This window comes from Myodes glareolus, chromosome 5 (genome assembly GCF_982192425.1).
Source record: "Myodes glareolus chromosome 5, mMyoGla1.1, whole genome shotgun sequence".
Lineage (NCBI taxonomy): Eukaryota > Metazoa > Chordata > Mammalia > Rodentia > Cricetidae > Myodes > Myodes glareolus.
The window spans coordinates 22,989,345-23,016,262 of NC_142030.1; the positions used below are offsets into that span (position 1 = coordinate 22,989,345).

At 42.5% G+C, this 26,918-nt stretch overlaps 2 protein-coding genes across 5 annotated transcripts in view; one reads left to right on the plus strand and one right to left on the minus strand.

The window, feature by feature from the left end:
* The first annotated feature begins 487 nt into the window (after window positions 1-487).
* Window positions 488-3,999, plus strand: LOC125409756 (T-lymphocyte surface antigen Ly-9). Its single transcript, XM_085687480.2, is given in 5 exon segments — window positions 488-803; window positions 806-859; window positions 2,698-2,820; window positions 2,823-3,025; window positions 3,904-3,999. Coding segments are annotated over 5 exon segments (792 nt in total).
* A 5,691-nt stretch (window positions 4,000-9,690) lies between these two features.
* Window positions 9,691-26,918, minus strand: part of Cd244 (CD244 molecule) — a 29,914-nt gene continuing 12,686 nt past the window's right edge. For 3 of the 4 annotated variants that reach the window (XM_087906129.1, XM_087906128.1, XM_087906131.1), the window contains exons 2-9: window positions 22,059-22,373; window positions 21,695-21,970; window positions 18,409-18,513; window positions 17,784-17,938; window positions 15,166-15,231; window positions 13,475-13,537; window positions 12,157-12,213; window positions 9,691-11,065 (exon numbers count right to left, since the gene is read on the minus strand). In XM_087906129.1, coding sequence (XP_087762255.1) covers window positions 10,985-11,065; window positions 12,157-12,213; window positions 13,475-13,537; window positions 15,166-15,231; window positions 17,784-17,938; window positions 18,409-18,513; window positions 21,695-21,970; window positions 22,059-22,373 — 1,118 coding nt within the window. In that variant the 3' untranslated portion in view covers window positions 9,691-10,984. The remainder of the gene's footprint in view (window positions 11,066-12,156; window positions 12,214-13,474; window positions 13,538-15,165; window positions 15,232-17,783; window positions 17,939-18,408; window positions 18,514-21,694; window positions 21,971-22,058; window positions 22,374-26,918) is intronic. The other variant, XM_087906130.1, reaches the window with a different exon arrangement.

Below are 26,918 nucleotides of genomic sequence, written 5' to 3' on the forward strand. Positions count from 1 at the left end.
GAACAAGTGGTTTCTTTCTTGTTTCCCTTTTCACTATTTCACAGCTGAGTATCAAGGTCCACAGAGGTGACATGATGATATACATGACATTTTGTAGGTGAGGAAAAGACCTCCATCAGGCTCATGACTCCTGGGGACTCAATACATTCTTCATGAATGCATTTTATTCTTTTTTTCAATTCTTTTTTAAAATTGCATTTATGGTTCGTGCGTGCGTGCGTGCGTGTGTGTGTGTGTGTGTGATTATATATGCATATGTGTTGAATAACCTGTGTTGTGTATGTGTTGGCTGATATGTGTATGTGTGTGTGTGTGAGAGAGAGAGAGAGAGAGAGAGAGAGAGAGAGAGAGGGAGGGAGAGGGAGAGAGATTGTGTGTGTGTGTGTGTGAGAGAGAGAGAGAGAGAGAGAGAGATTGTGTGTGTGTGTGTGTGTGTGTAAACAGATAAACAGATGATAGTGTCTACGATTTGGTTCTTTCTTCTTCTATGTGGGTCTTGGGACTCAAACTCAGTACATTAGCCTTGGTGACAAGCCAGTTTGTTAACGAGTCTGACTTTACACTGACTCTGTCTTTCTGCCACACAAAGAGACTGAAGAAGCCCTGTGTCATCCAGAATCCTGTGCACATGAAGGATGGCATCTGCAGGGCAGTTCTGACTTAATACTCAGTGAAAGATAATGAAAATAATGTGGCATACACATGGATGTCCCTGCAAAAGGAAGCTGTTATGTTCCAAGGGGAGTCATGCCTCAATGTGTCCTGGAAAAATGGCGAAAGCCTTCCCAACTTCATAGGCACTGCCAGAACCCTGCCAGCAACAGCTCCAGCTAATTTTCTTCTGGAACCATCTGTTCTGGTTGCTCTCTCTCTTCACTTAGGCTGCAGAGGCTGGGACCTTGGCATCCAGTGTTTGTGCTCCAAGCTACTTGTAAAAGTCAGTGAGGGAGCGTGGGGGAGAGTCCAATAGAACAGCATCTCAGTGTAACGGGGTCCGTATATATAATCCTAATGTTCTGATAGCTGTGTTAGGGAAAGAAAAAGGAAACAGACATGTTAGTAACTACTTTATCCAAGCACTTGGGAGGTTGAGGCAGAAGGATTACAAGTTTGATGTCATCTGGAGCTACAGAGTTGGAATCTGTCTCACAACAAAAAGCAAAAAAAAGAACTGTGGATTTAATTCATTGGTAGAGGACTTTACAAGTACATGCGAGATCCTGGGCGCAATCCACAGCATTTCAAAAACTGAGTATAGAGGCACAAAGCCCTAGAGCTAGAGACAGGAAAATCAAGGAGTCTGAGGACATCCTTGGCCACATAGAGTTGATGCCAGCCTAGGCTAACATGAAATTCTATCGAAAGAATTTAAAAAGAACACGTGACAAAAGGAGGAAACAAAGTAGTTACTTTTTATAATGTACTTTATTTAACCTTAATAGATCAAAAATATCAACACTTTATGTGTATTTGGTATAAAAATATTTATACTTTAAAAGTCAGCCTGTGCTTTGCATTTATGCTGCATCTCAATTCAGATATTAAATTTTTATCACAAGTATTTTTATCCAGATTCCATAAAATACACAGATCAAAAATAAATGTGCATGTCTAAGTTTTTCCCAACGAATTCCAGTTTTTCGAGGAACTGAATTGTCATTTATTCCTTCATTTTAATCAAAGTAAGCACTTAGTTTCTAAGCCATACCAGCTACATGTCAAAAGCTATGGCTTACTGGACGATACGGAATTCAAGGTTTGGAGAGTCAGGAATATGTATGGGAAGGGGGCCAACCTTTTGGGCTGTTTGAACAGATCTAAAAGAGGAAGCTTTTCTGTCTTGTTTTGCTTTTTGTTTTTGAAACAGAAAATAGTCTTGGCTGACCTGGAGCTCTCTCTGCAGACAGACTTGCCTGAAAGTCACAGGTATCTATCTGCCTCTGCCAAGCACTGGGAGTAAATGTTTACGCCAACATACCTGGCTCTGATGGTACTTAATAAATGTCAGTTGCCACTCTAGACCTCTGCACAGTCTTGAACAATTAATTTTCACAGCAGTCCTACAAAAGGAGTGCTTTTATGATTTTCCCTGTTCTATAAAGATCCTGGCAGAAGGATAGGGACTTAGCCAGGCCACACAGCAAAAGCAGCCTTGACACCTTAAGCCTGGCCCTCTGTTCTTCCCCAGAGGGAAGCAGAAGAGTGAAGTCTACCTAGGGTGTGATGGTGCTGAGTCAGGCTGAGTCTGGAAGACAGCTCTAGAGCCTGGCTTCATAGGAATCTGAACTTCTTCCTGGAATTTATCACTTCTGTCTCTCTTACTAGAGAAAGGTTGCTTTGGGCCTGGCAGGTTATATTCATATTTCATATTCATATTTCACACCAGCTACTTTAAACTCTGGCTCTGGTCAAGCTGTAAGCTTCTCTCTAGGGAGTCTGTGTCCACCTAAGCCCCGCTGTCACTTCTTGCTTTGCTCAAAAACGACTATAGAAACTGGGTGGTGGTAGTGGTGCAATGCTTTTAATCCCAGCAGTCAGGAGGCAGAGGAAGGGGGACCAGAATGGAACTCCCTAATGGAGACAGTTGAAAACACCTCCAGCCTTGAGGTCTTATTTAGGGTAGAGGTCAGAAGAAGTTGGGTCAAGAAATATGTGGGAGTTGGAATACTTTTATTAACCCTTCACAATGTGTTCTAGAAACCCCAGCTGACCACATGAAATCTACTGTGATATTCCAATGGCATGAGAAACTAGACATGCCCACTAAGACTACCAGGCCTAAGCCTGCCTCAGACTCCAGCTCTGACAACAGTGCAACAACAAAGAGGATGAAGAAACGACCAGAATGCACAACCCTGTCGTTGGAAGAAACCAGGAGTATGGTTTGGTCACTCAGGAGGACGCTGCACGTGAACTGACCTCTGATGGGCAAGCAGAGTATGAATTAGTCACTCAGGATGACACAGTGGTTATGTCTGAGGTTTAAGAGGACACTGCATACATACAAGTGTGTCCTAATGTGCAGGTGAGCACTTCTGATTAACACACCTTCATCCTCCTTCTACATCTCAGGCTATCTGATGTCATAGACTGGTCCTTAAAACTGGGGATCTATCTATGGATAGGGCAAGGATCATACAGAGCCTCAGTCATATGACCAAACCTTGAGATCCTTTAACATGGAAGAACTCAATGTTGGGCCATTAACATATAGATGAGAGAAACAGAGGCTCTGTCCCCAGGCATAAGACTGCTCCCAATTTTTGAGACCAGAACACAGTGGGATGTTCTCTGGCCTCAAGAACTGTTGGTTTTTTGTATGTTTGTTTCTTTTTGAACTCTTGGGGGCCTGTCACCCTGGTCCCAAATAAATACATGGAGACTTATTCTTATTTATGAATGACTGGCCTTAGCTAGGATTGTTTCTAGTAAGCTTTTCTAACTTAAATTATTTCATCTCTCTTTATATTTTGCCTTTCTTTAGTCCATATAGCTTTCTTTCCTCATTACTCCATGGCTGATTGTATGGCTGGGTGGCTGGCCCCTGGTGTTCTCCTCTCCTTTCCTCTTCATGATCCTTCCTCTCTCTTGTCTGAAGCCTAGATTTCTGCTCCTGTTTGTCCTCTCTGCATGTCAGTCCCACCTTTCCCTCGCTCCTGTCTGTCTATTGGCCTTTCAGCTCTTTATTAGACCAATCAGGTGTTTTAGGCAGGCAAAGTAACACAACTTTACAGAGTTAAACAAATGCAACATAAAAGAATGCAGCACACCTTTGCATCATTAAACAAACATTCCACAGCATAAACAAATGTAACACATTTAAACTAATATTTCACAACAGTGGGTTAAACAGGAAAACTCTCATTTGATGGCTAATGCTAATCCTTTACTCACCTGTTATAGGGAAAGACCCCAGTTCCTTAGAAGAAAGAAAACTCAAACACAATCTACTGCTTGGTACAGAAACCTAACATGGTGGAAACCATTTTCTTTTTCTAAAATCCATAAAGAAACTGTTCCCAAGCATTTTATATGAAAGTCCTAGATTCCTGTGGCTGAGGAACTCAAATCTGCTCAGGAAGTGTGGTTGTGATACATTTTATGGTCAACAGAGATGTCTTACACCTGTGTGACCAAAGTCTTTGAACATTTAATAACTGATTTAATATCTGATATTGATTATTCTTAACATCAACCATAGTTTAAGACTATAGGGGATTAAGTGGGTTGCTTAATGGTAGAATTTACTACTAAATAATAATGGCTACAACAACTAACTTTTGCATAAAGTCTCACAGTTAATAAGGCATTGACAAGCATGTCCCCTACATCCTTGTAACAAGCTCTGGAAATGTTTTGTCATTCACATTTGAGAATTGAAGAAGCTGACTCAGAGAAGCTAATTTAGACTCTTTTCAAGTTGAAATTGAAAGTTCCAGTACTGTAAGCCACAAGCATTTGCAGCTTTAAGTGTTTCCGTGCAAGTATATATCATAAGCTGAGAGTTTTCCTCCCAGAAACCACCACCTTCCCTGTTCTCACCCCTCCCCGCCCAATAGTTCCCTTGGTTCCCCGAGACTGTTTTACTTTTACTTCCATGTCATATATACATACATGGTTTTGTGTACCTATTAATGTATAAAATCTAGTAACCAAAAATGAGGAAAAAAAAATATGATGTTTGTCTTTTCTGACATTGTCTTAACTCATAAATTTTATCTCTGGTTGCATTCATTCTTCCACAGATAACATGACATCATCCTTCTTTTATTATTATTATTATTATTATTTTATTACTTAAAAAATACCAATCCAAATTCCTACACCCTCCCCTCCTCCCACTCCCTCCACAGACCCTACCTAAGAGAGGGCCATGCACCCCACCCTGTGGAAAGTCCAAGGCCCTCCCTACTACATCTAGGTTGAGCAAGACTTACATTTGAAGAGAATAGGATCACAAGAAGCCAGTACATGCTGTCGAGACAAATCCCAGTGTCACTATCAGTGGTCCCTCAGTCTGCCCCAACTGTCAACCCCCTTCAGAGTTGGAGTTGGTGAGCTCAAGCAAACTGTCTCAGTAGATGAACCCCTCATGGTCTTGGATTCCTTGCTCATACTCTCACTCCTTCTACTCTTCAACTGGATTTGGGGAGCTCAGTCCAGTGCTCTGATGTGGGTCATTGCCTCTGTTCCCATCTGTTATTGGACAAAGTTTCTATGGTGATATTTAAAATAATCATCAGTCTGACTACAGGGTAGGCCATTTCAGATACCCTCTCCTCTATTGCTTAGGGTCTTATCTGGGGTCATCCCTGTGGATTCTTGGGCATTTTTTCTAGAGCCAGGTTTCTTGTTACCTCCCTACTGACTCCCTCAATCAAGATACCTCTTTCCTTGCTCTCATATCTGTCCTTCCTCCATCTCAACTATCCCATTCCCTCAAGTTCTCCTCAACCCCACCTTCTCCCGTTCCTCCTACCGCCTCCCTCCATGCTCCCAAATTTTTGTCTGTTTCCAATCCCCAGGAGGACCTGTACTCAACAAAATTGGAAAATGTAAAAGAAATGGACAATTTTTATATAGATACTATAAAAATACCAAAATTAAATCAAGATCGGGTGAGCAATTTAAATAGACCTATAAGCTAAGAGGAGATAGAAGCAATCATCAAAACCCTCCCAACCAAAAAAAGCCCAGGGCTGGATGGTTATAGTGCAGAATTCTACCATAACTTCCAAGAAGAGCTAATACCTATATTTCTCAAAGTGTTCCATATAATAGAAACAGAAGGCTCACTGACAAACTCTTTTCATAAAGCTACAGTTACCCAGATACCAAAACCACACAAAGACTCAACCAAGAAAGATAATTACAGACCAATCTCACTCATCAACATGGAGGCAAAAATGTTCAATAAAATTCTGGCAAACCAAATCCAAGAAAACATCAAAAAAATCATCTATCATGACCAAGTCGGCTTCATCCCAGAGATGCAGGGCTGGTTCAACATATGAAAATCTATCAATGCAATCCATCATATAAATAAACTGAAAGAAAACAACCATATGATCATTTCTTTAGATGTGGAAAAAGCATTTGACAAAATTCAACACCCCTTCATGATAAAGGTCTTGGAGAGTTTAGGGATACAAGGATCATATCTAAATATAATAAAAAGCAATAAACAGCAAGCCGACAGCTAACATCAAATTAAATTAAATTGCTTGGATTTGATATCTTCCTCTTCTAGTCCCCATTACCTCACAGGCCCATTTGTAGGTCAGATAGAGGCTTCTTGGAACCTACAGACTTTGAACATCCTTGCTTTATCTCTGTTCACACAGATTCTCCTCTGAACTAAAACCCTGAAAAGTGGTCTTCTGCACATGGCCTTTAATTCAAGTGGCTTCTGTGCCCTGCATTGTGTACATAGGTGTGTGCAGAGGTTCTGACTAAATTTTATACTCAGTGGAAGCTTAAGTGTGACCAGTGTGGTGGTTTGAATAAGAATGGTTTCCATAGGCTCATATACTTGAATACGAGTTATCAAGAAATGCTACTATTTGAGAAGGATTAGAAGGTGTGGCCTTGTTGGAGGAAGTTTGTCGATGGGGTGAGCTTTAAGTTTTCAAAGACCAGCCAGACTCAGTGGCTTTCTCTTCCTGCTTCTGGCGAATCAAGATGTAGAACTCTCAGCTTCTTCTTCAGTACTATGTCTGCCTGTGTGCCACATGCTCCCTATCACGATGATAATGGAATAAACCCCGGAAACTCAAACCAATCCCCAGTTAAATGCTTTCTCTTGCAAAGCATGCCATGGTCATGGTGTGCGTCTCTTCACAGCAACAAACACTAACTATGACAGCCAATTTGCTGGTTCATTGCAGGTCTTTTTGTATAGCATTATGGTAAAGCTCAGCAAGCAGATACTCCATTATGATAGTGTTATGTATAGAACATTCCAGAATAGGACATCCCCAAAAGACTATTCACATAGCAGTTTTTTTCTGCTCAAATGTTGTTGAAGGAGACCAGAACTGATCATCCTTCACACCATCTTCTAAACAACCCCCCCAAATGAACCCAACAGGTATGTTTGCATGTGGGCACACAGGTCTATGTGAAACAAAGCTCAATCAAGTATTATTTATTCGCCATTTAATGAGACTCTGGTTAAGTCCTTGGTATGTTCCCAAGCAGTGACAAACTTGTAAAGAAAGCAAAGACAAACTAATATGCTATGTGGAATACATTATTGAGCGTGAAGAACAAAATTCAGGGCAGTATATAGTACGTGCTACCAGATAAATTAGCAAAACATAAATCTGTATGCTTATGTAGGCATGGCAACATTCTAAATGGAAATACAGTATCAGTGGCTGCTCCCAGAGAAAGAACTGAGAATCTTAGACTGAGGAGAACTTTTTACTGAATACTTGTATTGTTTGATATTTTTTTAAAAAAATATGAATTAGTGTTTTGATAACCCTTTTGTAAATATTTACTTCATTTCAGTTGTGTGTGTGTGTGTGTGTGTGTGTGTGTGTGTGTGTGTGTGTGTGTGTGTATTTATGTTAGGGTATCTGCAAGGACCTACAGAGGCTCACCAATTTGACCTGACTGGCTGGCTAATGAGATTCTAGGACACCTCTGTCTTACTCTCTCCCATCTACTACTTTCCATACATATCCCCTCAACCCGTCCCAGCAGTGGAATTATATATGTGCACTGACACACCCAGCTGTCTAAATGGCTGGTGGGGATCCAAACCCAGGTCTTTATGCTTCTATGGTAGGCACTTTACCAACAGAACCATCTCCTCAGCATATATTTTGATAGTTCTTTAAAATGTTTAGGTCAGGCATAGTATTAAATGCTTATAATCTCTATACAGGAGCTAAGACAGAAGGATCACAAGTTTGAATCCACGTTATGATACACAGTATGACTCTGTCTCAAAAAAAATAAAGCTTAAAATACCTATGTCATATAAGATACCTGTATTTACCTAAAAGAGCTCCTTTCTTATTATTGGATTGGATAAAGGAGAGAGCCACTCTCCTCTCTCCAAATTTTGGCTGTAACCTGACCCTTGCCTGTAAGTTGAGGTGTGTATGACTTTCATTCACATTTTTGTAGTATATATTCATGTCTGGTGACTCTTGAAGCCCTCTGTCCTTTAATGTTGTACATTTGCTCTCCTGCATAGGACCTTGAAATCCACATGACTGTGCCCTGTAGTGGGTACACAGATGCTCCAAGGCACTCAGACTGTGCTTCACACTCAAGCTCTTAATTATTAACTGTTCATTACTTAGCCGGATGTGTCATTGTCTTTGTGAGGCATTACTACAAGAGCTCAGCAACCAGATATACAATATGGTGGTGATACACACAGTACACTCTACAACACTGCCTTCCTAAAACCCTGGGCCTTAAAGTTTCTTCTGCTCTCAAGAGCTACATAGTTCATGACATTTCTAAAGCCAGAAGAAATCAATGATATTGTTGACAAGATGGCTCAGTGTGTTTAAGTCCTTGCTGCACAGTCTGGAAACCTGAATATGATCTTCAGAACTCATGGGAAGGTCAAAAGAGAAAACCAACTCTACAAAGTTGTTCTCTGATCTCCACATCCATGCCATACATCCCCAAATACACACTACTATTATTTATTATTATTGCTGCAGTAGAAAGTAATCAATGGAGATATATTCGGTGTTCATCTAGATTGCTCTTATTCCATCATTTTTAAAAATTTATTTTATGTGCATGAGCATTTTGCTTGCACATATATGTAGATGGATGTTTCTGTCCCACAACCATTCAGTCCCAAAAAAACACACAGAGGCTTATGTTAATTATAAACTGGTTGACCTATTAGCTCAGGCTTATTGCTAGCTAGCTCTTATAACTTAAATTAACCAATAATTCTTATCTATGTTTAGCCATGTGGCTTAGTACCTTATTCAGTACAGTAGTCTCATATTTCTTCCTCTGTATCTGATTGGTGCCTGTAGACTGAGCCTTTCTGTCCCAGAATTTTAGTTGTCTGGTCACCCTGTCTATATTTCCTGACTGGTTACTGGCCAATCAGTGTTTTATTAAACCAATATGAATGACAAATCTTTACAGGGTACAAGAGCATTATCCTACATCATGTATGTATGCACACTACATGCATTTAGTACCTGTGGAGGGCCAAAGAGAGTATTGGATCATCTGGAGCAGGAATTATAGGCTGTTGTGAACTACCTGATATGGTGCTGGGAACTGAAGCTGGGTCTTTTGGAAGATCAGCAAGTGCTCTTAAACACTGAGCCTTCTCTCCATTATTTCTTACTGTCTCTGTTCATCAAACTCCTTGGCTTGACTCCCAATATCTGCCTCCAGAACACAGACTCTTTTTAAATATATTCCTCCCTTGACATTCGCTTTATGACATGCTATGTCTGTGCTTCTATCTAAGGGGAAGCCAGCCTGCTAGGCATATTCAGGAAAGAAGGATCAGGTAAAGCACAAGCAAGCCCATGGCTTGTCTGTCTTTCATGAGGTTGAATAGACCCAAGCTTCTGACTTTCTGCTATCTCTGTGTGAACAAGACTGTCAGTTAGCCAGAAAGTCAACCCCATCTCTGGAAGAATTTAAACAGACATGCTAAGTATGTTAATCAATGACCCACACGTTGAGTGTTAAGAAGTTCATCAGTTTAATTCAGTCAAAACATTGACATTGCCTCTGTGTAAGACCAAATTTTCATGTCAAACTCCCATGATAAGTGCACAGTGAGACTCTTGAAGGACAAGACTCTGACCCAGGCATGGTGGCATGTGCCTTTAATTCCAGCAGAGGAAAGAGGAAAAATAACTAAACTCTGAGTTGAGCCCCTTGTTGAAGCTCTAAGTCCTCTCTTAGTTCACACTTGCTGCTTTCCTGAGCTCATTCAGTTCTTCAGGCCTGTTCTCCCAGCATTGTTGAAGGAGCTAACCTGAAGATGGATAGCATGGCTTGTGGTACCCAACTGCCACATCTTCAGCGATCAATTATTTGAACCCTCCTTTTAGGGTATATCATTGGGAGCACTTCTCGGGACTCTGAACTTGGATACCTATGGTCAGAGCCCTCCCTCCTGGTTTATCACAGGGAGCACTCTTCAGGACTCTGAATTTCTAGTGATAGGACTGTAAACAAACCATCACACTATGAGCATCACTGACGCATATGCTCTGGGTGATTCTCCTGTCCAGAAAGCTGCTGGAATTGCACCATCTACTCTCAGTTCTTTTCGCTGTCCCTTGTGAACAACTGGCTTGAAGTAAAGATGTGGGATGATCAGGGGTTCCCCGAATTTGAGTGAAGTCAAGTTCCAGCTTCCCTGGGAGAAGTGACAGCTAGCTCACAGCCAGATAGCACAGCCTCAATGAGTAGCGGGGCTTCTTCACATTGTGGGCAGACGAAGGGTCTAGAATGTAGGCATTCCATATTAATAGTATCAGTGTAGGGGATTATAACTTAGAGAACCACAAGAAAGGAATCTCCCTTTAACCCACATTTCTACAACACTGTATGGATTACAGCCTCTCAGAGTATGACCAACACAACCTCTCTACCCATTCTTGTCCAGTCTGTAATCTTGAGAGATTTTTTAACAACCTTAATCTTACAGCAGAAGTTAAAAATCGTTTCCATGCCTTATATAGTAGTACATGCCTCTGTGATCCAAGAATTTGAGAAGTATAGGCAAGGAGATCAAAAGTTTAAGATTATCTTTGGCTCTTTAGCAAATTCAGGTTGTTCTGGGCCATGTCAAATCTTGTCTAATTTTTTTTTTAAATAAGAAGACAAAATATAAACCATGAATAAACATCTACATTCTCTCAGCCCAGGAGCTGTTCCATAGACTCATACGGCATCATCATCTTCTGCTGTGCTCCCTTCCAAAGTTAATGCTGATGTGTACACAGGATGAGAACACTAGCAATAACTAGGAATAAACATCAAAGTTCTCTAGTTCTCTGCGGCTCAGTCTGGCAGGGTTGCGGGTGTGGAGGCATTGACTCCCAACCTGTAGGAGAAAGGGAGACACTTTAAACCTTCACCCTGGACTATCCTTAATCTTGTAGGGTGTGAACCACTATCCCCAAACTAGACTAATTAAAGAAAAGAAAAGATCGGGGTGGCTTAACACATTCCTTGAGGCCAGTGATGAGTGTGAGTGAAGGCAGGACTTGAATCCATCTTTATGCTCAATACTGGTTCTTTTTTAGCTACTCCATGCTTCTATGTGGCCGCCAGCTTGCCTTGGCCCATACAGTCTCCTCTGCAACTCTGAGCTGTCAAGTTGACTTTAAGGCTAGATTACCACCATAGAACTAAGGATCCTCACAAGCAACCACATAGACTCGCCCTTGTGACTAACGACATTTCTATTAGACCTGGGTGTTTTGGTTCTGAGGCTAATACTTAGGGTGTTCTCTGTGCCTTATTTTTTCTGGATATAAACTGCAAGCATGGAGGTGGGACTATAACTCAATGGTACAGTACACCCAAGGCCCTGGGTTACCCCAAGCACTGAATAGAGCAAATGAAGGCCATGGTTATAACGGCTATACTATGCCTACATTATAGCATTCTGTGAAGATTAAATGAGGTGATTTAGTGCAGACACTGGCGATTTGCCTTTTAAGTTATAAAAAACCTTAATAAATGTTATATCTCTCTTCCCTCCTTCCATGTAGCCCTAATGGGCATCAGTTAGCTACTAGACTCAGTGTCGCTTTTGAGCAATGTCCTCTGCAGAAGTTTGAGACCACCCACATTCTGAAGTAGTTCCCAACAACTTCCTAATTTTAGGACATGATTTGGAGCCAATTATTTTCCCCTTTCTGACCCTCCATTGTATGCTCCACATATATCTATTAACGTTAACATATAGCCAGGGAACTAGCTTGGGGACAGTCCTAGGTTAGAACTCAAGCCTCCCAGCCTTGAACACATGATACAACTTTGAGCTAGATATTTGGTCTTCTGGGGTCCCTAAAATTTCAGCAACCCTGGGGCTGTATGGATGGCCTTGTTATAAATATATTCTCTTGACTGGGTCTTGGGAGTCCACAGACACTAAACCCACTGTGAAGGAGAGTTCCAGAATCTTACCTCTTCATACACAGTGTAACTTGAGGAACAGTTCTGGCTCCTCTTCTTGGATCCAGACTAGAAGTTAAGAGGTAAGAAGGTTTAAGTTTAAGATGAGAGATGTCTTGCTCCTGTCTCACATTCAAGATCCCAAAGAGCAAGCCCTTCAGCCAGGAGTCAACAAGTGGTGCTTACTGGTACCCAGAGAAACACAACACATTCTGGCCTATGATGTGTCCTCCTGAAATAAGTCAGAATTTAATTTCTGTACCCACACAGCTCCCAAATCCACAATCACACAATCCTAGTGTTCACAAATACAAACACACATCCTTCAGGCAATCCTAATATAAACACCACTTGAACCCATGTATCATTTCAATACACCCTCCTACAATGTAAACAACTCTAGCATATACATGTGTGCTAACCTTAGCACATATCATGAACACAGTGGTTTTATGAATCATTAGCTATGCTTTCAGTTGTATGTAAATTTTTCTATTATTGTGAGTATGATGTATGATTGGGCATGTTTGCAGCAATGTGCATGTGGAGGTCAGAGGACACCTTCTCAGGAATCAATTCTCTCTTTCCACCATGGGTTCTGGAGCTCACACTCAGGCCACTGGGCCTGCACAGCAGGTGTTCCTATGTACTTAGCCAATCTCTTCACCCCAAGATTTTTATAATATAATACCAAACCAAGCCACAGTGCCTATGAGCATTTATATGTGCATATATCACAGCATGTAATTAAAAAATAAATGTCTCACAGTGAAATCCAAGCGGATTGGATGACGGATTGGTTTAGAAGAAAATGAATGAAATTTGCAAACTTGACCTAAACACTTTCAAACCACAGTCCCTGATCTGCAGAGATTCCCAGTTTTGTGGAATTCCAGTTCCCCATTCTGCTGAGTCATAGCTTGGAGCTCTCCTCTGTGATCCCATCCATGAGAGTGCCACTCTTCTTGCTCCCATGCCCATCAAATGAATAAGCATGAGCCCCAAAACACACTACTCTGTGTTTCCAGAAATGTCTTCCATCTTGACTTCTGTCCCTGCCATTTACCTACCATAAAAAGTCTAAGAAAATCCTACAATTCACTGTTCTCTGCATCTCAGAACTGTTCTTTTTTCCCACAGGAAGAATTGAAAAAGCATTTTTCCTTTTTAATCTCTAAACATTTAGATATGATCATTTAACAGAAGCTACTGGGTTATACAGAACACAGCTCCCTGGGGTATACACACATGCTCTGCAAACACAGTATAGTACACACATGCAAGACACACATTTGTTCAATGAAACCCTCCAGAGGAATAGACTCCTCACCTTCCTGGAAGGCTGGATTGCTGAATAAAGTGTACATTTTTCATGTGATGTGGAATCAGAAGGCTAATGAGAAAAAATAAAAAGTATTTCATAAATAAAGATTCAGCATAACCCTTTACCTCAACTCTGCCTAAATGTAAGCTTGGTTAATCAATGAGAAGTCTGGAGCAGCTGAGGGATAGGACCTGACATTAGTTCCACTCTTACTGTTAGTAACAATAGCCATTTGCTGTGCACTTATTTTATCTATATTTTTTGTTTCCTAACTCTTATGTTAAATTTGAAAAAATAGGACTGTTCCTTCTGCTACATACAAGGTTACAGATTGAGAAGAAGAAAGGGAAGAGGATGAATAAGAAAGAAGAAGAAGAAGAAGAAGAAGAAGAAGAAGAAGACGAAGAAGAAGACGAAGAAGAAGACCTCAGTACACAATAGATGTAGAATTCAAGCCCAAAATTTTCCAGAGTTTCCTTAGTAGTTCAATGACTCCTTTTAGTCACACCTTCCTTCTCTAGACCTAAAATGCATGTTCATGGGGCAGACAACCATCTCCCTGGTAAGATAATCCAGGGGAGGAATCTCATTTTCATTCAGCATCCTGTTTAAGATGAGTTCTTCCTTGGGTTTGTTCAAGTTGTTCTCTCTCAAGCCCAGTGTGGCTAAAACCAGTGAGCTGGCAGGTATCATTCACTCTCGGGATGAATTTCTTTGTGATACAACTTTGTCAACAGGCTGAGGGTGTTGCTGTTCCCAGACTTGGTCCTCAGAAAGTGAAGGGGAGAGAAGAGGGGAGGAGAAAGGGAGATAACAGGAAAAGAAGGCTTTCATCAGAAACTTCACTGCTATCCATCACCAAGTATTTTCCCTTGGAAGAGAACACCTGACTCTGGTTATCAACGAAGTCATATTACTTGCCAATAATAGAAAATGTCTTAGTAATTCATGCATGAACATCTCTATTGTCTGGTGTTAGAGGCATGGCAGGAAGAGGTAGGATGGAAATTGAGAAACTGTTTGGCTCAACTTTCTTACAACTATTCTATGTGACCTTGTTCACATCATTTAACCCAAGTCTTAGATTCCTCATTGGTAAACTTCATAACACTGCCAAGAGAGATTTATTAAGAAAATGGTCATTGTTGTTAGTTCTAAATAAGATTCTTTAAGATCAATACACAACTGTTCTTTTTTTAAGGGAGATAATGATTAATGGTACCATTCGGATAATCAGTACAAGAACTCCAGTTCTTTGTATCAGAGGAAAAACATAAGCTGAATCCTGTAACAAAGCTCATTCTCCCACAGACAGCCTTGTCTAGATTTCTGCTATATGTGAACAAGTGAAAATCACTGTCAAGATACTCTGAGGATCCTTTATAGAGCTGGATGGAGGGGAGAGGACCTTGGACTTCCCACGGGTCATGGAACCCTGACTGCTCTTATGGCTAGAGAGGGAGGGGGTGTGGGGGGGGAGGGAAAAGGGAGGCGGGGAGAAGGTGGAAATTTTTAATAAATAAAAAAAAAGATACTCTGAGGATGCTGATCATTTCAAACACTTTTTAGAGCACTGGTGCTGTCTTCTGGCCCCCAAGAAACACCAATGTCCCATTCTCCTTCAATGGTATGTTTTAAGTAAGGCTTGGGAAGTCCCATATACAGGAATAGGATGGATTAGAAAGGTTAGAAAGTACCTTGTATTGAATCATAGAGTAGATGGTACCTCCATCTCTAGGAGTTTCCTGCTCCAGTGTCTGCTCCTGCATAGAAGAGTGAAGGGATTATATAATAGTCTATCTAGGCTGGAGTTGAGCAGTGGGCATCACAAATAAGCGGTCTCCAGGAGGAGGGAGGTGCAAAACTGGAAAAGACTCATCATCAAACATCCCAGGATGAGGAGAGAGGTGAAGAACAGTGAATTGCTGTGGACAAGCAGCAAAGAACCACCCAGGAGTCAACAACCCAACAGGTTTCCTGTCTTTTTCCTCCCTTTAATAATGTAAACTCCCTTCTTGCCTTTGCTGGCTTTTATACCAACACAACCACTGACAGTAGGAAGAGCTCTCTGCAGATCTGTAACCTGAACTTTTCCTCTTCAAGACATTGAAATTAGAGGTCCAAACATTTTAAAGATGTGGCAGTCGTAAGGCTCCTCTCCAGATCCATGCCTCATGGTTGGCTTACCCTGGGCCTCAGTCAACCCCAGAGATGTTATAATTCTAAGTGAGAGCCTTGTCTTGACAAGGCCAGAGAGCACACACTCCTTCCTTCTTTCCCTCCCCTCATGCCTGCTCTACAGGCAATTAGAGATGGAAGTATTTCATCTTGCATGTCTCCAATAACACAGTGCCAAGTGGGGTTCTCATGGGGTCAGGAAGGCTAGGAGAGTTCAGTAGGTGAGCTCTTCAGAAGTAGGAGGTTGAGACACAGAGAAACATCAGCCATTCTTGGCAGTTAGAAAGTCAGCAGGAGTTTGTTGCTTTTCTCTTCTGTCCAGACCCATGTGAACTGTCTCCTAAAAGGTTGAATCTGTGACCCAAAGGGAGGCCACATGAAACTTGGAATGGAGGCTTTCAAGCCAAAACCCTGAGTAGTGAAAAGACAACAGGACAGGCTGAGGTCAGGCAGGGAGGAACCTCAAGTCAAAAGGTGGTCAACAGCCTGAGTCCCCAAGAGGCTTCTTTTGTTCTAAATAATCTTTCTTCCTGTGGTCCCCTTATTTTACCTAGCCTAAAGTCTTCTTTATTTGGGGTGATGGGGAGCATAATTTTTACAAGCATTTGGGCATCAGGTGGCTACAGGTAGATACATGTGCCATAAGAACTAATAGCAGTGGGAAAATCCATCTTCTCTTTAGTTCCCATAGTCCAGTAGTTCACTGCTAGGACAAAGATGAAGGCAAAGGGAGCTTCTCTCAGCAAGCTAAGAAACAGACTTGAAAAATCTGTTCTGTGACATAAGAGATGAACCCATGTGTCTCTCACTGCTTAGCAAAAGACAGGGGGGTGGGAAGAAAGCCCTTCCTCTCTTCTCCTACCACCCTTCCCACCAGCACTAGCTGACTAAGTACTGTCCCCTAAGCCTGTCACCATATCCTGACAACAGTACTGAGAGCACCTGAAGGCCCTCTGAAGGTTTCTTCTCCTAGCTGACTAGAAGATCTAGGACCTGAAGAGAGCTTGGAAGAGAGGGGTCTTCATAGGCGAGCCTCTGGGTTTGCCTACTCTGTACCGAACCGATTGCTTTCTCTGCTACTTTAGCCGTGCTTGGGCTCCTACCCAACTGTCTGAACACAGACCACTGAGGAATCTGCAAAACTCTTTCAGTCTGCCTACTCATGCTCCCCAGTCTGGGCAGGGATTAAGAGAATCACAACAGAGAGCTCTTATCTTCCAATCTCAGAAATATGGTCAAGTAATAGAATTATGAAGGTCACACTCATCTTGGCATTCAGCTGGTGAGACTGAGTCAAAATGAGAATGATGCCAGAATGCGGTCTGGGAAGGCAGTATTAGCCACATTCTGCCCTCTGCTATAGATTTTTGCTGATTTGTGCCCCTTCTTAGCAGGTACAGAACAGCCCATGATGCCCTTTCTTAGCAGGTTCAGTACAGCCCTGTGATACCCATTCTTAGCAGGTACAGTACAGCCCTGTGATGCCCCTTCTTAGCAGGTACAGTATAGCCCGTGATGCCCGTTCTTAGCAGGTACAGTACAGCCCCGTGATACCCCTTCTTAGCAGGTATAGTACAGCCTGTGATGCCCCTTCTTAGCAGGTACAGTACAGCCCGTGATGCCCCTTCTTAGCAGGTACAGTACAGCCCGTGATACCCCTTCTTAGCAGGTTCAGTACAGCCCTGTGATACCCCTTCTTAGCAGGTACAGTACAGCCCGTGATGCCCCTTCTTAGCAGGTACAGTAGAGCCCTGTGATACCCCTTCTTAGCAGGTACAGTAGAGCCCTGTGATACCCCTTCTTAGCAAGTACAGTACAGCCCCGTGATACCCCTTCTTAGCAGGTACAGTATAGCCCGTGATACCCCTTCTTAGCAGGTTCAGTACAGTCCCCCTTCTTAGCAAGTTCAGTACAGTCCATGATGCCCCTTCTTAGCAGGTACAGTACAGCCCTGTGATGCCCCTTCTTAGCAGGTTCAGTACAGCCCTGTGATACCCCTTCTTAGCAGGTACAGTACAGCCCTGTGATGCCCCTTTTGCCCTGTTTTCATTATCTCTGCACCATTCCTTTTCCCCTTCATCTGTTTGGTCAGAGCCAGGAAACTGGTAGAGAAAAAGTGGAAGAGGGCTGAAGATACCTCGAAAAGACACCTGTTCGCTTCTCTTTGTTCCCTTCCATTTTCCTGGATGACTGAAAGAGATTCTGAGGCCCCAGAATGTCCTACTTGATTTCTCCTGACTTGTGGGTTCTTGATATCTTCATATATTGTTAAAAATTCCTTAGGATCAGACTCTGTGTAAGGAGGAAAATAAAGATCAGAACTTCAGAAACATTATGAAATTTTTCTGTCCAGGCTTCTACTTCACAAGTCACACCTCTAGCACAGATGGTAAAGATCTTAAGAATGGCTCTAGAAATCAGTCAGGTTAATGCTCTTGCTAGGATACCTAAAGAGCACAGTAGAGTCACAACCCCTCCCTTAACAAACATCCTCCACCATGCTGGGAAGTCACCAACAAACTAGGCACCTTAGATAAACCAGTACATTGGGAACCATGCTGTAAATATCCTGAAGCCAGCACCGCTAGTGTTAACAGGAAGTTGCAGACATTGGTTGTCCTCTCCCACCCATATTCACACAAACCCAACACCTCTCCCAGGAAAGGAGAAGCCGTGTGTAGAGTATAGCCCATGGACACAGGGTCATCCCACTGGTCCTGATGCTTCAAGCCCCAGCGCCCCTTCTGGGGTCTTCTACTCACGTGACTGCTTTCTCTTCTTATCCCACACGCAGAAGCAAGTGACAGCACCGAGAAATAGTAGGGCTAGAATAACGATGATCACCACAAGGGGCAGAAGTCTGAATTCTGAGGGACACAGAAGGTAGGAGGACTGAGCCCTCACTTCCCCATATGTCAGCTTCAAGAACTATCCGTAAGCTCACTGTCCTCTTTTATGTGACCAGTCACCTCGCATCCTATGAGTTCATCACCCTGTTGTCCCTCCTGAGTTGGGTGACAGACTGGTCCAGATGACCTGTGCTACTTACTTACCTCATCAAGGTAATTTTCTTACCTGAAAGAAGGAGTTACTGTTTTTTCCTTCTAGGGGCTAATTACATGATCTGGTACCCATAAACATCTTGCATAGCAATGGTTACATCTATCTACTCTTTTCAACACAGCAAATATTCACCACACACCTACTACTACAAACCTTCCATTTCTCCTTCCTGGTTCTTCCGCCCTCACTGCTCTTGATCTTTTTGACCTTCTACATTTATCATTTGTATTATACATGAATGTTATGTAATCCAACCAACAAGAAGAGAATGGGAAAGAATTTCATGTTACAGGTGTCCACTAACGAGCTTTTCATAGACATCTCTCTTGATCTTAGCAGCAGTTCTGTAAGGCACCTCTTATTATCAATCCCATTTACCCAACTGAAAAATAGAAAGAAACAGATCCCAGTAAAAACATGATGGAACAGTGATGGCATAGACGCCCAAACCAGTGTCCCTGTTACTACGCTTTACCTCATTCCTGTTGCTTTTCTGCCCATGAATAATTTAATGTTGTTGCCCATTTTGTTGTAAGTTTATTTTTTCTTCTTTTCTTTTTTCCTGTTTTTTTTTAAGGAAAAATTCTTATATAATAGGGTGGGGCCAGTTCTAGCTAATGCACAAAGGGGAACTGTCTATGAACAGAGATTTTTTACATTTTGCATGGGTTCTAACTAAAACATTGTATTTTCACATGGGCTTTCATCTGAAAATCTCTTTTAGAGTTCCAGAAACTTTCAGCAGTTAAACATGCTTTGCAGAGACAGAAACTGCAAGTTTGGTTGCATAAGGACATTCACAATAAAAAAAAAAATTCTGTTATCTCAACAAGGGCCAGAGCTGCTTTTCCGGGGCAACTGTTAACCACAGTCACCCTGGCTACTGGCAGAACTGTGCTTTTCCTGATAGAAGGCAGAGGGCTGAAGGAGCAGCTGTCTGTCAGGGTTATCTCCTCTAACCCTTTCAGCAGAGGCAGGCTCCTATTGACTTGGAAAGAGAATCAAATGGGCAGTTGTAAGCAACCAGAGTCATCTCCTTTGAAGGGCCCAGCAGAGACTTGAGTTGCTTTCTCTTCTGTGTAGCTTTATGTTTTGTTTTGTTTTTGTTTTTCAAGACAGGGTTTCTCTGCAGTTTTGGATCCTGTCCTGGAACTAGTTCTTGTAGATCAGGCTGGCCTTGAACTCACATGAACTTATTGGTAGAGAGATTCTATACATTAGTTTATGATTTCCATTTTCTCCTTCAGTATCTATGCTTTGAGTTAGTACAGTTCAGATCTGCAGTTTCACAGAGGGCTTCCGAGCTCAGGATTCCTAGCAGTGACTGCCTATTCCCTCAGCAGTGTGTTTCTGGAGGCTAAGAATTGAGCGTTTTTTCTAAGGCTGCTTGCTAAGGATTTGGGATCTCCACTGAAGGGTCCTCAGAGGCACAGGCCACTCACTGGATAGAGAACACTGATACAGGACACTGTCATGGTGGGGCTGTATTTCCTTGACAGCTCCACCCACAGCAATGTCAATCAGTGGTCCTGGTGCCTAAAGTGGATGGCAGTAGACCTCCATCCAGAATCCAGGCTCAAATGTGGATTACTTCAGGTCCAGGCCTGTGGAAACACAAGCAGTGCTCCAGGAAAAGGTTCTGAGGACCTATTCTTCTGCTCTTTCAGTGTTTTCCTCCTCTGAAAAGGAAGAGATGTTCCTGACCCCAAGATAAGAAAATACACTCCATGAACTTAAACTTAGCACTGTGGAAACCTGAACCCAAAGTAAGGCACTGCACATATTTCCTGCTGCAGATTTAAGAACAGAGACTCTAAGGGTTGGGTTGAATTGGTTGGGTTGGGTCAGAGTGGTGGGGGTTGTGTAGGGTTAAGTTGGTTGGTTGGGTTGGATGGGTTGGGGATAGTTGGGATGGGATGGGTATTTTGGGTGGGTTGTGAATGGTTGAATTATCTGGGAAGGGTTGGGTTGATTGCAATGAGTTGGGTTCAATTAGACTGGGTGATTTGGGTGGGGTTTGGTGAGTTGGGTAGGCTGGGTTGGATGCGTTAGGTGGGTTGCGTTGGGTGGGTTGGGTTTGGTGGACTATGTAGGGTTGGGTGGATTGGGTGGGCTGTGTAGGGTTGTGTTATATTGAGAGGGTTTGTAGGATTGAATTGATTGGGTGGGCTGTGGAGGGTTGGGTTGGGTTGAGTGGGTTGTGTAGGATTGGATGGGTTGGGTAGGTTGTATAGGGTTAGGTGGGTTGGGTGAGTTGGGTGGGTTGCATAGGGTTGAGCAGATTGTGTTAGATGGGTTAGGTTTGGTTGGATGGGTTGTATAGGGTTGGGTTAGGTTGGGTTAGGTGGGCTGTGTAGGGTTGTGTGGGTTTTATTGGGTTGGTTGTGCAGGGTTGGTGGGTTGTATAGGGTTGGATGGCTTGTGTAGGGTAGGATGGGTTGTATATGGTTGGGTTGGTTGAGTTGGGTTTGAACTGGATTGTTTTTCTTACAATTGCCCATGCTGACAGCACACTAAGCCTTTATCTAATAAAACGTGATGTAACCTTAACTCCGGTAATTCAGGATAAGCAATAAATGCAGAACTCTTCTAGGTACTTGACATTTCTGCTGTTCCAACTTACAAGGTTCTGTGGTACAGTGCTATTTCCTCCCAGAAAACTCTCCAGCTTAAGGTAAGACATCACTTGGGAGAAATTGGTTCTCTAATCTCTCAAATTAGAAAAATAATATTCAGGGAATCTCAAAAGACACTAAACAACTACATATTCCACATTAGGAGGGAAAACTATGGTACTATTTCCACTAGAAGAGGAAGATACAAATCCTTCCAGGCTAAGACAGGCCTGTGCCTCTGAGGGGCTGCATGCCTGCTAAGGAAGGAGTCAAGGCACTGGACCAGAAGGCCATGAGACCATATACCCAGGTCTCCTGTGAGTGAGTCTGGATGTGGAATCCCTGCTGTGAGCCAAAGTGCCCCACTTACTTGGAGGGACACTCTGACAACCCTGGGTGAAGTTCCATGTGTCGCTTGCCCAGCTGACTTTGTTGCTAATATTGCAAGTATATGTGTGCAGACTGCTGGTGTCAGTCTGGTTCTCCAGGTAGGTAAAGTTCCGTTGTGTTGAGATCAGCTTGCTCCCTCTGTACAAAGCAATGCTCACATTGTCATCCTTGGACACAGAGCAGTACAGAGACAGCTGACACATCCCATCAGCCAGGGTCTTCCACTCGCCCTGCAGGTCAGGGTTCTCAACACGATCTGGAAGCAGAGATTCTGGTCAGAGGGTTCTGGAAATACAAGTCCTACAAGAATCAGAGGGGCAGAGTGAGCAGTGCTAAAAACTCACCAAGTATAAGAATCCAGAATTTCTTAGTGCAAACTCCTCCAGAATCGTTGGTGATCTCCAGGTTATAACAACCACTGTCTTCCAGCTTAGCTGACTTGATGCCAAGAGCAAAATTGGAGGGGTTAAAATCATATATATCATTGAGAGCCTCAGTTTGATTGTTGTTATAATGATAAGAAATCAGGATCTTAAACTTTGAGTCCTGCAGTTTCATCTTCCACTTAATGGAAACATCTTTTGTTTGTATGTTGGAAGGCCGCAGCCAGAGAGGGTTTCCTGAGACAGCGGTCACATCTTCAGTAGAATCCGAGCAACCTAAGAAAGAAAACGTGGTCTGAAGGTAACTGAAAGAGTATGAGACCTGACCATTGTGGGCAGTTGCCTTAACTTCCTTAAGCTAAGGACCTGGGAGGAAATGTGAGGAGCCCAAAACCCCAACTGTTTCTACTTGTCCCTAAGTTCTGCCCTCCAGTTGGGAGAAACTCACAGACCAACAATGACAGCTAAAATAGTTTTTGAAGATTCATTTTTGCTTTGTTAAATATGTATACGTATGTGTGTCTGTACATGGCTTTGTGCCTGTGAGGGCAGTACTCAGGAAGCCAGAAGAAGGCCTCAGGTCCCCTAGAAATGGTATTTGCAGACCAAGTTTTTGCAGCTGTGAGTTGTCCTACATGAATGTAAGCACTGAACACAGGTCCTCTGGAAGAGCAGTATGCACTCTTTATTAAATTAATTAATTTATTTTTTAAAAGTCAAACTTTTCTCATTTTACATACCAATCCCAGTTCCCACTCCCTCCCCACCTCTTGCTCCCTCTACCTCCTCCCTCACCCCACCCCTCATCCACTCCTCAGAGAGGGTAAAGCTTCCCATGGGGAGTCAACAAAGTCTAGCATATTGCTTTGAGGCAAGACTAAGGCTCTCCCCAGTATATCTAGGTTGAGCAAGGTATCCCTCCGAAGATAATGGGTTCCAAAAAGCCAATTCAAGCAGCAGGGATAAATCCTGATCCCACTGTCAGTGGCTCCATAGACTTCCCTAGCCATACAACTGGCACCCACATTCAGAGGGTCTAGTTTGGTTCTAGGCTGTCAGTCCAGAGTCAGTGAGCTCCCATTAGCTCAGGTAAGCTGTTTCAATCACATCAGACAGAGGACTAATCTCCAAAATATATAAAGAATTCAAAAAACCAGACATCAAAATGTCAAATAATCCAATTAAAAAATGGGGTTCAGAGCTACACAGAGAATTCTCAAAAGAATCTCAAATGGTCGAAAGACACTTAAGGAACTGCTCAACATCCTTAGCCATCAGGGAAATACAAATCAAAACAATTCTGACATTCTATCTTGCACCAGTCAGAAAGACTGAGATCAAAAACACCAAGATAGTTTATTCTAGAGAAGATGTGGAGTAAGGGGAACACTCCTCCATTGCTGGTGGGAATGCAAACTTGTACAACCACTCTGGAAATCAGTATGGGAATCAACCTTGCTCAGGACCCAGCAATACCACTCTTGGACATCTACCCAAAGGATACTCAATCATACTACAAAGACATTTGCTCGGCTATGTTCATAGCAGCATTATTTGTAATAACCAGAACCTGGAAACAACCTAGATGCCCCTCAACCAAAGAATGGATAAAGAAAATGTGGTACAGTTACACAATGGAGTACTACTCAGCAATAAAAAACAATGACATTGAAATTTTCAGATAAATCGATGGAACTAGAAAAAACATCCTGGGTGAGGTAACCCAGACCCAGAAAGATGAACACGGCATGTGCTCATTCATAAGCAGATATTAGACATAATACAAAGGATAACCAGCCTATAGTCCATGACTCCAGAGAAGTTAGGTAACAAGGAGAACCCTGAGAGAAACATACATGGATTCCCCTGGGAAGGGGAAACAGACAAGATCTGAGAAAAGTGGGAGCCTAGGCATAGGGGGAGAAGGGAGGGCAGAAAGGGAAAGGGGAGGAGAAATTGAGGGAATGGAAGGGTTGAGATGGGGGACGGACAGAATGGGAGAGCAAGGGAAGTGATATCTTGATTGAAGGAGCCCTTATGGGACTAGCAAGAAACCTGGCACCAGGGAAATTCCCAGGAATCACACAATGACCCCAGCCAAGACCCTAAGCAATAGTGGACACGGTGCCTGAACTGCCTTCCCCTGTAATCATATTGATGACTACCTTAATCCATCAGAGAACCTTCATCCAGCAAATGATGAAAGCACCCCAACTTCAACCAGTCCAGTGTAAAGAGTAGTGTCTCCAACTTGGGAATGTGAATGGTTAAGTTCAGTCTTTAGGCTTGAAACCTTGTACCGGACCTGACACAGTGAAACTTCCTTGCTACAGATCCTCACAACCCCCACCGAGCCAATGTCCATAGACTGAGTTACCAGAACCACCTTAGGCTAAGGGACTGACTGTTCCACCTCTCCTCTTGCAACATCAGGTAGCTGGGCAGGAAATAAGACACCAATTGCTGGGAGATGGGATAGGTTTATCTTAGAGATCACTGACAGACCTTCGCAGAGTAACCAGAACTTAGTAGAAACTGCACAAGCTGGACAAAGTACATACACACAAGTCCTGCATCACAAAGACCTAGGCACCAATGGACCAGACGAGTGTTTCTGCAGACATCACCTGGTGTGGAACTGTATGGTGACCACTGGTGCTTGACAAAGTTCCAGCATTTTGACTTTGTGAATCACAATTCTCTAGCATCCTTTACTTTCATTTTTAATGATTCTCACTCTTATGCCTTTTCCTTTGGGAAATTTTGAGTGGGTTTTGAAGGCTGAAGATGCATAAAATGGCAGTCTCTCTAAATAAAATAATTCTTTGGAAAAAATCTCCATCACCATGGAACCATAGAGTGTGATAACTCTGCCTACTGCTATACAAGTTAACACTGAGCTGCCAGAAAATTTAGGTAAGTAACATATGCTTGATAAATAAGGTATATTTGAAATCAAGATTTATAAATCCCTAAGGTCTACTCAGGTTCACACTAATGTTTGTCTAGTTTTGTTTTGCTCACTTTAAGCTTTAGCTATTTGGATAAACTAAACCACAGAAAATACTGCAGTATTCTATAATGGAACTTCTCATTTCCTGAGAAAAGTCCTTTTTCCAAGGTCAGGCATTTAGACAAAAGCCCCATTCTCTTGGGGTTTTGAAAGTTCCTGCTTGCTAAAAGAGAAGATATTCTTATCTCTGGCAAGAAGAACTTGTGGCCCTTCTGAGAACACATGATTTGGTGCTGGTTTCCTCAACTCCTGATCATAAGTCACGCCCAGCTCACATGCCCCCTTTCTCCCATGCAACCCTTTGTGTGATTATAGAGTATAAAGGTGTAATCTTTTTCCAATAAATAGGCAGCCATCCTGATTCACCCCTAGATCCTGTTAGCTCCTTCCCCTTGCTGACTCCACACCTCCTCTTTGGGACCTGCACTTCACTGGAACTAGACTCTGGCATCATCCCGAGCTGTGGCAGTCCTTAGCCATCCCTGAGAATGTATGTCCTTGAGGTTGTGAAACTCAAGCATGACACAGGTTACCATCAACCTAGGTTGTCACAGACTGCCTTCACCAACACAACCTGACCAGGGGAGAGGCTTTTACCAAATTCTCATGGGTCCAAGGCCTTGGTTCATTACATGACCAGATCATGTCAAATACACGTTCACTCAGGACTTCACTAGCTCCCTACACCCCAGTACTGCATAAACTGTGCATCCCAGCATTCTGGAGGTAGTGGCTGGAGGATCAGGAGTTCAAGATTGCCATTAATTATGTAAGGAGTTTGAAGCCAGCCTAAGACATGAGAGACCTTGTCTCCAAAAAAAAAAAAAAAAAAGAAAGAAAGAAAGAAAAGAAAAGAAAAGAAGGAAGGACAAAAGAAGTAAACTTATCTCTAAGGAAATGCATAAACTAGAAATGAAGGGGTAAGACAAAATTTTCTATGAAAATTGAAATAAAAAAAGTAGTCACACTTCTATCATAAAACTATCTTTAAGTGGCTACCAAAAATATCCTATGAATAAATATAACTAAAGGGTAAAAGATCTCCTTAATGAAATTTATGAAAACATAATAGAAGTTGGAAAGGTCAAAAGAATATAAAGACATGACACATTCTTGGATTTGAAGAATCATTATTGTTAAATAGCACTACTTCCTAAAAATAATTAATGTGAGCTCTATCAAAACTATCAATGACATGCTCCACAGAATTAGAAAGAAAAATTATTATGCAGTTGCCCACGGAGACCAGAAGAGAGCACCAGATTACTTTTATGTGCTCAGCGTTGCTCCAAGACTGGATTTCCTAACTTTAGCCCTTAGCTTAGTATTCAGTGCCCAAGAATTCCTTCTTGGGTGTTGGGAGGGAACTTGTGCTGTGCATATTTTAGCAGCATCCCTGGCCTCTGCCCACTAGATACCAGTGGTACCCTAGCTTCAGTCACAATAAGCAAAAAACGTCTCCAACCGTTGCCAAATGTGCCCTGGGGAAAACTGTCTTTGAGAAACACTATTCTGAACATTCAAGTGTAAAGTGAGTAAGAAAGTCGAGGTTCCTTTTCTCACGAAGCTCACATTCCAGTTGGGACGTAAACAAGCAGAAAATGTGAAAGGATTTCTCAGAGAGGCCTAAGTGTTATGGGAGAAAAAAGTTTTAGTTTAGAAGGTGGCACCAGAGTGCCTAGAGGCATGTGGGGACCTCTTTAGATTCCTAGTGAGGGAAGACCTCCCTAAGGGTCGGACTGAGAAGTGAAAGGTAAGCTCCATATAACAGTTCATCATCAAAAGCAATGAGGGCGGGAGCTCAAGCA